We start from the raw sequence: 18,073 nt of genomic DNA on the forward strand, positions 1-18,073 counted from the left end.
TGTATGAGCTTCTGTGGACCAGAGTACACTTTATTAGATGCAGAGTCTATAGAGTCTAACAGCAATAGCTGTACAAGTGGTCTGAGCAAAAATGGTCAACACCAACTTTTAACATCACATTCATAAAATCATATCACCATGCTCAATGTTAAATGCCACCTCCTTAGCACAAATATGCATTAAAAGGGTGGAAAAGCCCACCCCTTAAGTGTGTTTACTCTTAAGTCCCATCCAGCTCAATGGGCCTTATTCACTAGTAATTGTGCTTAGGACAGAAACCTTTAATAATATTTATTCATATCATTGTGAGCATGGTAGGCAATTAAAAGTGTTGAGATATAACTGCTTTCCTCCAGGTGACATACTTTATAAATATAATGCAATAAAATCAATAATTCTATAGAAAAATATTGTGCAACTCAGCATATCACATACTGATCAGCATATAATTATATCTAGTTTCTCAATGAGGTTTTCCACACTATAATCAAACATTTAAAATAAGCTACACGAAAAAAGAAGCTAAATACTTTCAAATGTGTTAATAGTTACTGTGATTTTTACAAATTAATATTTCATTTGCTTCAAGGTCAGACATCTGCATGTCACATGATAGTTGGTAGCACGGTATCCTTAAACATAATCACTTTGCTATCAGATGTACCATTGAGATAAAACACCCTTTATTAGTTTTCTTTTTAAATTTATTTGTATCTCAATATGTACATATACGAAATGTTTACATAGTATTACATATACATTTGTAAATTCACATTTTTTCATTTCATTATGCAGCGACATTTAATCATTTCTTAATTGCTTCTTATTTCTTACCCTATGTCTTCCCTCTACCCGTATGTGACTTCCTAGTTTTTATTTTATAACTTTATCGTGATTGTATTCTTGTATCTTAAAAAAATACCCTTTATTATTGGGTGTCCAACTTGAATCTAATGAAGGGGCGGCAATATTTTATTATTCCTATTTGCTATGCTCATGTAAACAAAAAAAAGGATGGGTGGGATACGGTGTATAATTTTTAGAAAAGGTGCATACAGGTATGAGGAAGCAGTATCCTCCTATAGCTTATCTCTCTGTGTTCTGTGATTTCAGGCACTTTTCTTCTGGTCTGGTTGCAATGCCAGATGTCAGCCAGGCAATGAGAAAAGTGTCTGAAGTGATGGGGCATGGCAAGGTAAGATGTGTGTATGTTTATTTGTTAGGATGAACATAAGCAGCTGTTCTACATTGAGTTACACTTTTAGTCCATCTAGTCTTGTCTACACCAGGGTTTCCCAACATCCACTGAGCCCTTGATGAGCTTATAAAGCTGTTGCTGATCCCAAACCAAATTCTTAGGAATGTAAATGAAGGCAAGTGAAGAAATATCAATATATAATCAACATTTATTAATCAATTGCTATTACTATGAACCATTATATATATAGTGAAAAGGTGCAAATAACAACAATACATACTTTTTAATCTTTTCTAATGAGCTTTAGCAAGTACAGGAATATTGGGCTGTAGGTATCACTGCCTTGTTCAGGCTATTTCTCTGTTCAGAAGAGCACCAATATATATGAATCCAGTTTTAACTCTGTATGGACCTGAATATACTTGCAATGGTTTGGGTATTTGACAGCAGTTCTCACTGCTCTAGCAACTACTGAAGCCCTTACCACTGAAAAGTCTTTTTGCCTCAAAATCCATGCTCATTCAGATGAATTCCTGCTGTAGATTAGGCTCCACATTTGCAGTTCTTGTTTGCAAGTAGAACAGAGAGACATCCTAATCAGAAAACTACATTCTGTAATTTCAAAGTATTCAAAACAAACCTTAAAATATTAGAATCATAGAGTTGGGAGGGTCCTTGACGGTCATCTAGTCCAACCCCCTACAAGGTGTGTTGTATAGATCAGTAGGTCATTGTCTTAAGTACTATTCTCAGCTCCCCTTTACAGGTGCTACAGGTCTGTGAAATAGTGGAAGCCTCTGTGTGCCAAAGGAGACAAGCCAATCTTTGGAAACCCAGTATAACAGTTTGAGTTTGATTGGTAGTAATGCCTTTCCTTTGCAGGCTTTTTTGTACTTCATTAAATTTGCAACATACAGTAAGTCGTCAAAATAAGACATGATCTTTAGTTCTACAGCTGAATTGGCTAGTCTTTGTAAACAATCTTCCTTTGAGTGTCACTGTACTTTTGTATGCAGAAGCAGCTGGGTGATTTTTTTTACTATTATTTTCACTTAACATTGCAAAAGGCCACCTGAGCCTCAAATGACAGCAAAGGATCCAGGAGCACCCACAAGCTATGTATCCACTCCTTCAGAAGGAGTGTAACCCCATCAAGAGAAGGCAACTGCCCATCCATTTGGTAAAGGGAACCTACCCACTAACAGTGCCTCAGTGAGCTTCAATTTGTTGACTCTCATCCAGTCTATTACCAAGGCAAAGCAATGGTCCTGCACACCCATGTAAAGAAGTTAAGCTGTGTGTCATCAGCATATTGCTGACAACATACTCCAAAACACTGCATGACCCAACACGGTGGTTTCATGTCGATGTTAAACAGCATAGGGGATAAATTTGAACCCTGAGGAACCCCACAATGAAGGCTCCACAGGGCTGAAGAATATGCTAAAAGTATCAGCCTCTGGAATAGACTACCCAAGTAGGACTGGAACCACTGAAAACAGTGCCACCCACCTACCAACTCATACAGCTGCTCCGGGGTACTATGGTCTATTGCATCGAAAGCCACTGAGAGGTTGAGAATTAACAAGGGACGCATTTCCTTTCCCTCTCCTGACAGAGGTCAGGAGGGTGACCAAAGCAGTTTCTGTGCCCAAACCAGGCCTATACCCCAATTGAAATGGATCTAGAAAATCACGTTTCCTCCAAGAGTGCCTGAACCTGGTCTGTGATGATGCAATCAAGAACCTTACCAAGAAGAGGAGATTGGCAACTGGCTGGGAATTACTTGAGATTTTCTGAATCCAGGGAAGGCTTCTTAAGGAGTGGTCTTACCACTGCCTCCTTCAAGCAGGCAGGGACCACCCTGTCTCGCAGGGAGACATTAACCACCTCCCTAGCCCAGCATGCTGTCCTCTGCCTGCTAGTTTTTATCAGTCATGGGGGCGAAGATCCAGAGGGGAAGCGGTCCCCATGACTGATTCAAGTATCTTGTCCATGTCCTTGAGCATTACCAATCATGAGAACTGGTTCTACACCAGAGCTGTATATAGCCCACCATCTTTATCTCTGTGGTAGTTCCAGAGTAGGCTCCATGATCAAGAAGTACAGGGGCTGACAGCGCAATGGTGTGATTCCTAGTCACCTGGAGCTCCAAGAGTGCTCTAGGCTTTAGAGGGGCTCAAAATGGTGGAGAATGTCCAAGATGGAAGTGGTAAATTTACTCCTCAGAGACAAAGAGATCTGGACAGTTGGCAACTGCAAGCAAGAAACATTAACATGATAATTAGTTCAAAAATAGTTATGTATTTACTGGGGGGGGGGGAGATCCACAGTACTTGCCAATCACTGCTGGTGTTCTACTGGAAGCAACTGCTGCAATATTACATGTGGATTGTCGTATTTCTCAAAATACTCCTCTAAGCACAGGAAGATTGCCTCACCCTTCAAGTCAGCTTTAAATAATTTGGCAAATGGAAACACACTGAATGTGCACCTTTTGCTGGGACCGCAATACCTTACATAAGCCAAAAGACTATTACAATTTCCAAACTTGCCCAGCTGGATAGGAAATTGAAGTCACTGTTATTTGAACATCATGGGCTACCTCATCAACAAGGTGATTAGGGGAATTGTTATTGCAATCCTCTTCAAAATAGGTCCTCCAACTGCATAACCATTTGTATAACTACTTTTCTGGCGAGTAGAATGAGCTCCTTTTCAACAGTTCGCAGCTTTCCTTTCTTTGCAATTACAGTGGAACCTCGGTTTATGAACACCACGGTTTACAAATTTTCGGTTTACGAACGCCGCGGATTAATTCACTTTCCATTACGGTACTTTCAGTGGGAAAGTTCGCTTCAGTTTATGAACGCTTCAGTTTATGAACAGACTTCCGGAACCAATTACACCCATGCTTTGGGTTAAGTACGCTTCAGGTTGAGTACTCCGCGGACCCGTCTGGAACGGATTAATCCACTTTCCATTACTTTCAATGGGAAAGTTCGCTTCAGTTTATGAACAGACTTCCGGAACCAATTGTGTTCATAAACCAAGGTACCACTGTATAATGGGAATATAGCATTGTCTGAAATACTGCTGTATTGTAAGATCATTTTATTTTAAAAGAATTCCTCATTGGCAAGGGAAGTACACTCTGTACATGGTTGCACTAAGGTAAAGGGCCCCCTGACCATCAGGTCCAGTCGTGTCCGACTCTGGGGTTGCGGCGCTCATCTCGCTCTATAGGCCGAGGGAGCTGGCGTTTGTCCGCAGACAGCTTCCGGGTCATGTGGCCAGCATGACAAAGCTGCTTCTGGCGAACCAGAGCAGCGCACGGAAACGCCGTTTACCTTCCCGCTGGAGCGGTACCTATTTATCTACTTGCACATTGACCTGCTTTCGAACTGCTAGGTTGGCAGGAGCTGGGACCGAGCAACGAGAGCTCACCCCGTTGCAGGGATTCGAACCGCCGACCTTCTGATCAGCAAGCCTATTGGGAACTATGAAATTTCAAAAGCTCTACCACAAGAGCTACAGCCCTTCTCCAGTCTATTTCCTTCAGACACCTTTTGCAACCCCCACCTTCATAAAGGGCAAGCAAACATGGCTGTCCCCAGGTCTTTTTTTTTCAGTCAGAGCTCACCTGAACTTAGCTCTGGAACCTCTCAAGTAGGTGCCATTGCCATTCTAAGAGAACAAAGGAGAATTTCTTGGTGAGCTCCAGCACCTCTTTTTCTAGAAAAACTGCATTGACTGTCCCCATCATTATCTCATAGGGCCCCAGATGTGAGCCTTAATGCTTTCTTAAGCAATGAAGAGGCGTGGCTGGTCTGGAACTTTGGGTGGTGTTTTTCATATGTTGCAACACTTCTCAATACAAAAACCAGCACCATCACTCCCTCCCTCCATGTGGAAACCTTATACTGAAGCTAGGACAGTGCCTTCTCCCTGGCCAGCTAATTTCCTTACACACAGGAAACACTTTTGTACAGCGTATTTCATCATACGAATTCCCATATGTAGTCGACTCAGGACACCACCCCAGTGAGGACAAATTCCGAGGACATGTATACTGAGTGGCCAAAGAGGCAAGACCATGCTGCATCCTGCAATCTGTCACAGCTGGCGCATCACTGCACCTGGAACACTAACCCACGCCTGCTAAACGATTTTCTTTTAGGCAACAAAACGGCCAACAGTTATTTGGGCAGGGCAGAAGAACATGTAACTTCTCCTCGTTCTCTGATGTCCAAGCTGCCATTCTCCAGCTGCCTCTCCCGGCCTGGAAGCAGCACCCAGATAGGCGCCAAGCCCTCACAGGCTCCAGGGGCTTCCTCGCTGCTGGACTCCTTTCAGACGTCTCCGCCCCAGGCTTCCGCTTCCAGGCAGGTAGGCATAGGATTGCACTTCAAACCAGGGCACAAACCGCTCCGCGGGGTTTGCTTTGTGGGTTTTCTCTCGGAAACGTCGCGCGGGTAACTTCTCTTCCTCTTCCCCCACAAGCCAGGCAGCTGCTCCGCGAATTAATATTTAAAAAATCCGCCTCGCAGATAAAAGGGGCGATTCCAGGATCAGCGCGCGCGGCATCCGCGAAAAGGCGACATCGGCCACGGCCATTGAACTTCCGCTTCTTCCACGCGTCGAGAAACGCGTCACGTGTGAATACTTACCTCAGCCTTACCAGAAAAAAAATTAAGCGGCGGGACAACGAAACCGTGGATCCTTAACTTCCCCGCACCCGCCCAAGTCCCTTAACTTGCAGAGCCCAGGCGGAAGCTGACCCCTCGGCGAAAGCCCGGCGGCTGGCGCTCAGCACCCCGCGTCCCTCAGGAGACCGCCGCCAGCCGTGGCGGGAGGCAAGAGGACCGCGGGACTCCGGGGAAGAAGGGGGGGCGGGGACAACCAGCCAACCCACCCACCCTCGCCTCGCCTCTCCTCACGAGCCCGCCGGTCTCCCTTCCCTTACGGAAAACGCCCGCTCGCTTCGCTCCGCTCCCTACCACTCATTTCCCGCCGCGGCCTTTACGTCTTGCCGCTGCTGCCACTGAGGCGATACGAAGCCGGGTGGGGGGGAGGGGCCGGAGGAGGAGGACTTGCTTCCGGCCCAATGAGGCTTCGCGTCGGACGTTCTGGCGTCGGGGCCTCGACGGACGTCAATGGCGTTAGCGCGCGCGCGCGCGTGCGTGAGCCCGTGCTCTGCTCCTCCTCCCCCCTCTCCATCGCCATCCTCCCGAGGGGCGTGGGCGCGAGGCGGGGCCTCGAGGGTCCCAGCATGTTCGGGGGCCTAAACGGCTGGCTCGGCTGACTGACTGACGGTGTATGTGTGTGTGTGTGTGAGAGCGAGCGAGAGCGCGTGCGCGCGCCGGAGAAAGCGGGAGAGGGCGCGAGCGAGTGTGTGTGTGTGTTTGAGAGAGCGAGCGAGACGGGAGAGGGCCATGGCCGGAGCTCAGTGACTGACTTGACTGACAATAGGGACGAGCGAGAGCTGCCGCAGCCGCAGCGACAGAAGGCGGGGAGAAAGGGAGAGAGGCCGCCCGAGAAAACCTTCCGTAGCAGCAACAGCAGCGCCCGCCGCCGCCTCTCCTCCCTCCTCCTCCTCGCCGCACCCCGAACGAAGGCAGCTCGGGCCGCGCTCGCCCTCCTTCCCCGAGGCCGCCTCGCCGGGAATGTGAGAGAAGCAGCCGCCGCCGCCTCGGCTACAACCGCAGGAGGAGGAGGAGGACGACGACGAGGCCTCTCGGGCGGCCGCCGCCGTGTCGTTGGGGGGAAAGGAGGGCGGGAGCGGGCCGAGGGCGGCAGCGCATGGGACCGGAGGGAAAGACGAGGAGAAGCCGCCGCCGCCGCCGCTGCTCTCGCCGCTGATTCCCGAAGCCGCCAACGCCGCCCTGCGCTGGGGGAGGCCGCCGAGGCCTACCAGGCTGCCGCTGCTCCTGCGGCAGGAACCGCGCCGCCGGCCCGGCTCGCCCTCTCCGCCTCCGCCGGGGATCGGGGCCTTGCTCCTGCTGCTCCTCCTTTTTTCTCCTCCTCGTCTCTGGATTCTCTGCCGGGAGGGTTCAAGGTAACTTCCAGAGAGAAAGAGAGAGCAACCGCCCGGCCGCGCGTGTTGGGAGCGTTGAAGGGAAGGCGCGAGGGGATCGCCCCCCCCCGGTCACCCTGTGTCACCGAGGGGGTCGTTTCCGTCCCTCTCTGCCCGCCGGTGTTTCCTCCCCGCATTGCCTCTGACAGCCGGTTGCTCTGCAGGCGCTCAAACGCCGCCTCCCCGCCGCCCCCCTCGCTTAAAAATAATAACGGTAATCCCTGGCTTAAGCCTGCGCTAGCCCAAGGGGGTGAGAAGGAAAAGCTCGGGGGAAGCGGGTGGCGGGGAAGGGAAGGCCACGCTGGGATATTAATAACAGCCCCCCCCCCCGCGCAAACACAAATAAATAAGATCTCTGCCGCGCTATTTCTGCATAATTATGTCCAAGGAAGCAGCCGCCTGCCGCTGGGAGGGAGATCCGAAAGCGGGAAGGGCCCCTCTTGTCCTCTTCCGCGCCCCGCGTTGCCTGCCGACTGTCGCCGGGGCTCGTCGGGTTAGAATTGGACCCTTAACGAAGCGGGAGAGAGGGAAGGGGGGGGCGTTGCTAAATATACAGCTGAGAAGGGCCGCCAAAGCTTCTTGCTGACACAATGATCCCGCCGTCGAAAGGATCTGCTTGAGGGCTTGTCCATTAATACGGTTAGCCGTTCCATTTTGAGACACCGCGGAAATATTTCAGGAGAGATGGGAGACGTTCCTAAAGGGTTGTTGACAATGCGAGGATAAACCCGGTGCCTAGCAGGCCCGGAAACCTCAGAGTGCAGCACCAGCCTTTGCATGCTTATTCAAGAGTGAGAGCCAGGTTTCCCTCTGAGTAAGCATGCTTTGCATTGGGCTGTGAGTGCAGGGGTGCTTTTTGAGTTTCGGGTTCCCACCGGATGACCAATAACATCCTTGTTGTTTGTGTGGAGCTTCTCTCTCTTAAATATGGCCAGCAGGCTAGTTTTATACATCTTCAGTTTGGATAACTGTGGCGTCCTTTAGTAGAGGCCTCATATCTTCATGGTATATTTACTATTTTAATTTTTAATGCTTAAATTGATAACCATCATAATAACAACACAGTATCATTAATCTTTCACACACAAGCTGTGCTATTCAGGATAACAATGCCGCAACGGCCATAAGAACGATAAGTTGCTAAAGTATGGATTGTTGTAGATAAAGCTGCTCTCACTGCTGTGTGACAAGGACTCGTGATTCCTTGTAGAGGTTGAGAGTAGTTTTTGTGTGCACAATTCTGATCCCCCCGCCCATTTTACAAGGCAGTGGTCATCTTAAAAATCAACATGGAACGCTCATATATGAAAGTTCAGCTTTTGGACTGACACAGAGCAATAAACATTTAAATCAATATATTTTATAAGTGCAGTAATGCCCTTTGTCCTGCAAAGGTCTAGCATAGTCCCATTGACTTGAGTAGTGTGTCCTGTGTTGATTTCTTGCTATTATGTTTGCTGCTATTTTAAAATAGTAAATTATAAGTAAAAAACTTTATTATTTTAAAGGAGTATAATATGACATGTTTAAATAATCCATAATGGCAATATCTTGTGTTTCCTTACATGTAAGGAGAAAGTGATGTAAATTTTTAAAATTGATCTACTTAGTGAGGTTGTGGGTTCACAGGGGTTCATTAGTTTTAGGGTTTCCTGGCTTAGGGCAAGGGATTGGACTACAGGACTCCCAGCACTTCCCCCAATTTCAGTGACTCAAGAAATGGGAAGCAAAAGAAAATGGGAATTCCAAGTTAGCACCATAGGTAATGGACATGGTACCTCTTTGACTAACTGAACTCAGTGTCAGACTCACATTGCCATTACACAACTTTCATTACATGTACATTTAAGTATAAAATATTGTCAGATTAATTTAGGGGTATCTGGAATATTGTATTTATGCAATAAGGACTGAAAGGCTCATTATTTATTTCCAGAAACAATTCTTAATAGGAGAGTTCATGCCACCCATTTAAAGATGTTATGAATTTGCTTTACCTCTGTTGCTTGCATAATTGCTATGATGCATGAAGGAGAACTTAAAAATATCCTCAAAAAAAAAGTGAATTGGAGAAAGAATGAGAAATAGAGACTGGTACAGCTGCATATATGTATGTGCATTGCACTGGTCCCTTATTGAGGGATTCTCATTGCATATATTTTGTCATACTAGGACTGGATCAGGACCAATGAACAAATTCAATTGCCCTCTAAGTCAGTTTCCTAAACTAAACTCTGCAGTGAGAGACAGATTTCTTGGTAGTATGATCTTTAAGGGCAGTGAAGTGTGTGTGTGTAATATTTTTTGGAAAAATTCTTAAATATCTTTGTTCCTTTCAGTAGGGATATGTCCTCAGCACCAACCACTCCTCCATCAGTGGATAAAGTAGACGGATTTTCTCGGAAGTCCGTCAGAAAAGCCAGGCAGAAGAGGTCGCAAAGTTCCTCCCAGTTTCGGTCTCAGGGCAAGCCTATAGAGTTAACTCCACTGCCTCTGCTAAAAGGTAAGGCTCTACCAATGTTTATCAGTTGGAAAACAATGTTTTAATTATAAATCAGTTGTGGAAGAGTCTGATAATAGTTGCTGTTCTCAGAAAGAAAGTTCACACCGGAGTAAAGGGACCCTTGACCATTAGGTCCAGTCATGACCATAGCTGCCAAGTTTTCACTTTTCTCGCGAGGAAGCCTATTCAGCATAAGGGAAAATCCCTGTAAAAAAGGGATAACTTGGCAGCTATGGTCATGACCGACTCTGGGGTTGCGGCGCTCATCTTGTGTTGTTGGCTGAGGAAGCCAGCATACAGCTTCCAGGTCACGTGGCCAGCATGACAAAGCCGCTTCTGGCGAACCAGAGCAGCACACGGAAACACCATTTACCTTCCTGCTGTAGCGGTACCTATTTATCTACTTGCACTTTGACGTGCTTTCGAACTGCTAGGTTGGCAGTAGCTGGGACCGAACAATGGGAGCTCACCCCGTCGTGGGGATTCAAACCGCCGATCTTCTGATCGGCAAGCCCTAGGCTCTGTGGTTTAACCCACAGCGCCACCCGTGTCCCTCACACTGGATTATAGTGAACTAATTAACTGCTCTATAGGTGTGTAATATATGTGTAAATTCTATTGATGCTTAGGTTGAATAACTGATTGCCAGTTCTGTTTATCGTAATGTAGTTGCAATATTAGCAGACAGTGCATGTGCTGGGAGTTTAGTGGTTGATCACACAGCCTGATTATTTTCTGCAGCATTTAAGCTTTGACAATTTCTGCAGTTTCATTAGGAATCTGGACCATTGAAAAATCAGGAAAGCTTTTGTATATATTCTCTACCTGACTCATTTTTATTGTTGGATCTTTTCAGCCTACCAAAAGTGTGCAAACATGGACAATAGATGTTGTGTTTACTAACAGATAATTCTAGTAACTTGTAGTATGAAATGTTTAATTTTGGAGCTGCCAGCCTTGTTTTGTTATGCGGCTGCTTATATTTTCTGTTCCTTGCACTTAGTCAACTTGCAATCAGCAAGGTATGGAATATTCAGTAATTTAACAAAGATTATCTCCTATATATTGTTTGAAGGCACTTAAAAATCTGTTTACATGGGTTTCTGCTGCCTTGGGTGCAATGATGGAAGAAAGGCTGGCTATAAATGTAATAAAATAAAATAAAATCCATGTTTTATTTGAATAGCAAGTGGAATTTGTCAAGCATGTGCCAGAGCAGGCTTTATGAAGGACAGATGAGCATATTCCATGTGACTGAGGTGAGGCCTTGTCCAGGCAAACTTTGTTGTGAACCTTCAGGCCAGGCTGCATTAAGAGGGACTGGAAGCTTGGTCATGCTATACTTAGCTACATTTAAACAAACCTCACATAGGGTAGAGGAGGTTGCAGAACATGTAATCTTGGCTAATGCCATTTAGCTTGCCCAAGGCCTAATAAAACCAAGCGGGCTTCCCTCTTCCTCTGAAAGTAGATTAACAATGAGAGAAGTTGGGAAGCACTTTACAAGTTAAATACACCTTGTATGTTTTTTGAGTATGTACTTGAGTACTCATCTTCTCCATTGTGGTCATTCATTGATTCACCTTGTGAAGAACTACTGTGTTAAGACACATGACACTTGATTTCTTAAAAATGTCAGATACCAATAACTCGAAAGTTAAGGCAACGGTTCATATGGGCAAGGGAGGATATGGCTTGCCTAAATAGGCCAGGTATCAGATGGGAAATAGTTTTGGGGGGCCAAGAGCAGGAACGTAGAATGTTGATCATGTTCATTCTCAGAAATGAGTTGCCCAGACTAAGTTTGTGCAGGGTAGGCTTTAGAGCTATATAATTATAATGCAAATTAAGAATAAAAAAAATGGAGAGCAGGATTTGGAGTGGGATTGGTTCTCCTGTATCACTCTCAAGCTCAGCAGTGTCTGTCAGCCTGATCTGAAATAATGAGTTTCCTTGAGTGACAAGCAGCTATACTGTAGTGGCACAATGGCCGGAGGAATTGGTTCCTGTTCCTGCAGGGCTCCTGATTTAAAGCCCCTTGGCACCTGATACAATAAGTACTTAGCTATGACTCCAGATTCCATCCAGTCTGATGCTTCTTTCTAAAAATTCTCATCAAGAATCTTGATACACCATGATACAATTTAAAAACTTGAGTTTGCAATTCCAAAATTTCCTAATGGTCTGAGTCCATCATCAGCCACCACTGTTCTACCAAAACAAAAATGTTCTTCAGTGTGTTGAATTACCTGACTTTCCAAATATTTTTGTTGGCCTGTGTGGCATTTTGGTAAACAAATCAGTGTTGCATTTCAATATTAATAGAATCTTTTCAAAGCCCATGGGTCTGCAACTTCAGTTGCATTTTGCATGGTATGTGACAACATTGAAAGTGTATGAAAGGAGCCTGCACTTCCCCAGCTGAGCAACCCCGATCCAGCTCCTGCTCCCATGCAAGGAGGAGCAGGATAGGGCTCTCTCAGCTGAGAAGGAAGGAACAGGGAGGTTTACTTGGCTGCTAGGTGATTATAAAAACTTTGGCAATTCACAGATCAAATGGTGGTTAAATGTGTTAAAGTTTTAGGCCAGTTGAACTACAGTTCAAAGGAAGATAGTAGTTCTAATTACAAAAACCCAGAATGTTCAGTTATTATGAATAGGGGAAGCTTGCTGAAGTTGACAGAAATTGAACTGGGTCCTTCTGCTTGCAAAGGATGATATGACTGACAGATCTATGATCTCTCATTGTGCAGATACAGATTTATGTCAGTGATGTATAAGAGATCAAATAATTACTTTCAGATTTTGCTTGGAACTTCAGGGGTAGCATGTATGTAAAGGCAATGGTTTTAAAATGTGGATATAGTACTGGCCAGGAGGTTCCTTCTCACAACTGTGGAGTTCATGTGTACTACGTAGGGCTGGGCAACAAGAAATGCACAGCATTAATTATTGCAAGGCACCATGATACAATTTAAAAAGTTGGCTGCCTATCTACATAAAGCATTATTGACATTGTGGAAAATTTGACCATGGTCAATTGACTAGCTTCTCAAATCTTTAAAGACATCAGAGGCGGTACAGGGGCTCTCAGAAGCCGGTGCTGGGCTGCCTCCACCTTCCCCGACCCCAGTCCCTGTTCCTCCTGACTGCTTTCAGGTGGTGTAGGGGCTCTGATGCTGAGGAAGGGGCTCCTTTAAACCTTTCCCTTGAGGGGAGCGGAGCCACACACCCCTCAATGGAAAAGTGTGAAGGAGCCTGCACTTCCCCAGCTGAGCAACCCCGATCCAGCTCCTGCTCCCATGCAAGGAGGAGCAGGATAGGGCTCTCTCAGCTGAGAAGGAAGGAGAAAACTGACCCACCTCACTCTTACTACTTGCGTGCAAGCAGGAGCAGGGTCGTGGATCATTCAGCTGGGATGCGGTGGCTTCATGCTCCCCAGCTGAGCAGCCCCAATCTCGCTTTCAGCCCTCCAGACGCCTCAGTCCAGACTGAGAGCTGAGGCAGTTTCTCCCAGTCCAGCTGGGGCCAATGCAGCTTGTTTCAACATTGCGGTTTATTGCCAAACTGTGATGTTTTGCTGGTGATGCATCACGGTGTTGAAAACCTAACGTCGCCCAGCCCTACTCTGAAGCAATTTTTGAGCATATATGAGGGGCTGCAGCAGGGAGATGAGAGCTAGAAGTCCTGTTGTGGAAGCAGGTGGACATCATTCAATTTCTCATATTTAGTACAAAACAATGCAGCTCTTAAAGGTTATTATTTTTATTGGAAGAATCTTGTAGTCTGAAATGGTAAACTTAAATATTTGTTACAGGTAGGTAGCCGTGTTGGTCTGAGTCGAAACAAAATTTAAAAAATTCCTTCAGTAGCACCTTAAAGACCAACGAAAGCTCATACCAAAATAAAAACTTAGTTGGTGTTTAAGGTCTTCCTGAAGGAATTTTTTTATTAAATATTTGTGTATGTATATGTTTCTGAGAATACTTTTTAAAATAAATAAATCCACACAAGATTAACTGGTTGATAAAATAATTGGAAAATACGCAGAAAGTGGTCACATCAGCCTTCAAGCTTGCAGTGTATATGAAGAGCACATTGTCTACAGTTGGCCTTTGTTCAATTTAGAATATTGTTCTTTGGTCATATAATAGGAATACTGAGTTTCATGTGCTGTATAATTTTTCACATGCCTGTAATGGAGGAACTCATACGGGACTGAGAAAATGTTTCAGATTTCTCGATACCGGCACTGCATTGCACAAGGGTGAATAAATATTTAATAATTGTGTTTATATATTGTATTTCTTAAGTGTTCAGAGCATGTCACATACTTAACAGGGCTGCTGTAAGGGTTACTGAGATAATGTAGGTCTGTATTTGTATCCCCATATTGCTATGGGGGACCTAGGCTAAGAGAATTGCGATTTGCTTAGTTTAAGGCAACCTAGCAAATTAATGGCTGTTGTAAGATATGAATGGGGACTTAGTCATCGTTCTGTCCCTCTTAAGAATTTTAAAGTTAGTTTAACAAAGTGCCTAGGTGCTAGCAAAACATTACCTGGAGGTTTTTTCAGATTTCTTCAATTTGGTCTTTTAATTTTTTTGTATGGAAACTCCTGATGGGCTAAATATAGGTCAATTCAGGGCTTTTTTTCAGCTGGAACTCACCGGAACTCAGTTCTGGAACGAAACGTTTTGTTAAGTAAAATGAAAATAGAATCAGACAGGTTTTAGATGCAGTTGTGGGAGGTGCTGTGGATGGGGTGGGTTTAAGATTACCTCATGAATGGGAAGATTTGAAGTGGGGATTTCTGATTTGTAGTTCAGTTTGTGTAGCCACTTTACTACATGAATTTTAAAAAAAGATTTCTGCGTTTTGGCCAGGTAGGTAGCCGTGTTGGTCTGGATCGAAGTAAAATAAAAAAATTCCTTCAGTAGCACCTTAAAGACCAACTAAGTTTTTATTTTGGTATGAGCTTTCGTGTGCATGCACACTTCTTCAGATACCAAAGAAGTGTGCATGCACACGAAAGCTCATACCAAAATAAAAACTTAGTTGGTCTTTAAGGTGCTACTGAAGGAATTTTTTTATTTTGCGTTTTGGCCGTTTGCTTCCCTTCTGTGAGATGTGATGTGTGAACCCATATTCCTGGAGGCATAAAGTAAGAAAGACGTCTGGAAATTTATTGTTCTCAGATTTCATATTGGCCTGATTTGGACACAGCATTGCATACTTCAGCAAACTGCGAATGAGAGTGTTGCCCATATGTCTTCTCCCATGCCACTTCCCTTTGTGGGCCAGCTTTACAGCTCACTGATCCCAGTTATCTTAATTACAGTTCCCCGTTACATCTGAAATGAGAAACGGTGGTTTAATGATGGTTTATTAGAGTGCATCTGTCTAAACCATGTCTGCAAAGGCCCTTATTCATTTATTTCCAAGGTTTCAAGAATCTTGGATTTAATACCTTGTTAACTACTTTGATTTGTATTTTAGCAAACTTAAACCTAGGTGCTCATCATGGCCAGTCATTTCTGTAGCTGCGAATTTGTAAAAATACACTTCAGTGGTCTTACTCCTTCAAATGTTTTATCCAATTTATATTACTCTTGTTCATAGCTTCTGGCTATAGTCTTGCTTCATTTCTTGTATTATTGACATTAGAGAGAGGTATGAATTACTATAAAGATTTATAAATATTATAGGTCTTGCCCAAACTGCTGTTTGTTCTTCTTCTGAAGCTGCTTTAGAATTGGTCTAGGGTGTAGGGTTGAGACAGTCAAATTGCTAACAGTTATTTACCATGATCTATTCTAAGCAAATAATTCCCTTGTGTTAGTGACAGCCTTTTTATTTAAACCCCCCCCCCCAAGATCTATATAGAAAGGTAGGCTGCCACACTCATAAGGGCATTATTGACTGCATACAAATATATGGCCATGGTAAATACCGCCCACATATACACAAGCACACATACATACCCCCCCCCCAACATATCTGAATTCAGCTTTTAATAATGGTTTTTGTCAGTTTCTGAAAGCTTGCCTTTTGCTGTGAGAAGGCTGCTTTCATCATAAAATTAGCTGTGATAATATTACTGTGAGATGCATTAATCATGTTTGTTGCCATAGTGAACAAGTATTAAGCGCTATAGAAGTTACCTGATAGAGGCAGTGGAAGGTTATATGAAACATGACATTAAACCATAGTTTAAAACAAGCTATGGAGGAAACAAACCATGAGCTTGGGTTTTGGGTAACAGATCTTTAATAAAAATTATTTTAAAAAAACAAATATATAAAAGAACTCTTGAGCAGCCTGTATCAGCATGCTCTTTGTTCACTTCAAACCATAGTTTAAAACAAACCATCATGCAGGGCTAGCTAAGCAGTGACACTGCATATGTTGTCAGATTCAGTTTCCATCAGCCCTGCCAGCATGATGGGTGATAGCTTAGGGATTATGATAGTTGAGGACCAGCAACACCTGGAGTTACCTGTCATGTGCGTGTTCATAATTAATTATAAGTGAGACCTGCAATGAAATGGTTGGTTCTGTGTGGTGTGCTCCTTTTCAGGGTTCTAGCTATGCCTTTTAGGCTGCACCATTCAATTTCCTCAGGTTTTCTGCTAACCATCTCAACTGGTCTTTTTGCCCCTCCCCTTTTTAGCCCCCCCCCCAGTTTTTAATTACTTATGAAAACAATTGAGTTCCCCAAGCTTGCTGATATCTGGCTCTTTTGCAGCGATGTGGCCTCTTTTGGCTACATAAACCTCAGCACTCAATTCTCCAATTGATTTTACCATTATTTATTTATAAAAGTATTTCTGTAATGCCATATCATAAAATATCGGGACAGTGTACAGCATTAAAACATAAACACCATTAAAAACAATACAGATAATTAAGAATTAAGCAGCTACACAGGCCTGCCATTATAAAAAGGTCCAGAGATGCATGAAAGTGAAATGCCTGTTGATTCTGTGCTGGAAGGGTGTTCTGCTGCATGGGACCAGTGGCATTAGATGCTAGTTGGATGTCTGCATCACAGGTGGCAATTATATTTGTATATATGGTGATGTTGCATTAGTATACAGTATATGGTGATATGCGTAGGCTAATTCCAGAGCAAAATTCCAGAGTTAAAACTGTCAGTAATAATTCTCCCAGGGTCATTGAAAGGCTGAAGACATAACTCAATTAAAAGGGCATGGTGGAAGTAATTAATGTTCGTTTCATCACTTTAGATCAAGTGTATCTGAAGAAGTGTGCATACACACGAAAGCTCATACCAATGACAAACTTAGTTGGTCTCTTAAGTGCTACTAGAAGGATTTTTTCAAAATTTTGTTTAGATCAAGGGTCAGCAAACTTTTTCAGCAGGGGTCCCTCAGACCTTGTGGGGGGCAGGACTCTCTCTCTCTCTCTCTCTCTCTCTCTCTCTCTATATATATATATATATATATATGATAAAAGGTGATGGCGAGAGGGTCGTGATGGGAATGTATTGTTGGTCTGCAGGTCTGGAAGGAGAGTCTGTGTGCCAAAGTTTGAGAACCACAGATTAAGGCACAGGAAACTTTCCAAAGCAGAATGTTGTATAGGTAGATCGTTTGTTAAGGGGGAACCTGCAGGGAGCAGTTGAGCATGGCACTCAAACAGTTCTTGAAGTTGGGGCTGTGATTTACTCACTAGGTAAGTTGTACAACTACTCGGGGGGGGGGGGTGGTAGTAATTTGCCTCTTAATGCTATCATGCTAGTCTGAATATGGATCGGCACAGGTGGCGCTTTTGACCTCCTGCCAGAACATCATTGATTTAGGTGGAACTCTGGGTAATTAAAGGACTAATAATTGTGTCAGGAACAGGAATTATTATGTAGACTGAAAAGTTAATGTCAGAGGTAGTTTATTGAACTGGGGGATTCATCCCTACAGTATTTGAACACTGTATTCCAACAAATAATACAGTGCTTCAGGATGTTCTCTTATCTTGTGGAGAAATAGTTCATATTCTTGTAGCTATCTTTTATGCATTTCTGAATTTGTCTATTGTGAAATATCTGTATACTAATGCTAAAATTCATGAACAAATTCTACTAAATTATTTTTTAAATATACTTTACATTAGTTTTTTTTTTTACATAGGTTCTGTGGATGTCCACTTACTTTTGTAAGTCCTACCGAGTTCAGTGGGACGTATTCCCAGTTAAGTGTGTATAGGATTGCAGCTGCATATCTTTTCTACCTGCTTGGTTGGAACCAGAGAAGTGCAAACAGAACTCTGCTTGCA

General features: G+C 44.1%; 1 protein-coding gene and 1 long non-coding RNA gene across 8 annotated transcripts in view; one reads left to right on the plus strand and one right to left on the minus strand.

Annotated features, from left to right (window-relative positions):
• The window catches only part of PPP2R5E (protein phosphatase 2 regulatory subunit B'epsilon), an 89,910-nt gene that overhangs the window by 2,837 nt on the left and 69,000 nt on the right, over positions 1–18,073 (plus strand). For 2 of the 7 annotated variants that reach the window (XM_035104404.3, XM_088673975.1), the window contains exons 1-2: positions 6,600–7,256; positions 9,614–9,777. In XM_035104404.3, the coding sequence (XP_034960295.1) occupies positions 9,621–9,777 (157 nt within the window). In that variant the 5' untranslated portion in view covers positions 6,600–7,256; positions 9,614–9,620. Of the gene's footprint in view, positions 1–5,105; positions 5,588–6,599; positions 7,257–9,613; positions 9,778–18,073 lie in introns of those variants that run through there. The other 5 variants (XM_035104412.3, XM_088673987.1, XM_060271402.2 and 2 more) reach the window with 4 other exon arrangements.
• Positions 3,346–6,236, minus strand: LOC148687749 (uncharacterized). Its single transcript, XR_015951036.1, has 3 exons — positions 6,199–6,236; positions 4,842–4,885; positions 3,346–3,454 (listed from the first exon to the last, which is right to left on the minus strand). It is a non-coding gene; the product is annotated as an uncharacterized LOC148687749 (long non-coding RNA).

This window comes from Zootoca vivipara, chromosome 1 (genome assembly GCF_965207765.1).
Source record: "Zootoca vivipara chromosome 1, rZooViv2.hap1.1, whole genome shotgun sequence".
NCBI lineage: Eukaryota > Metazoa > Chordata > Lepidosauria > Squamata > Lacertidae > Zootoca > Zootoca vivipara.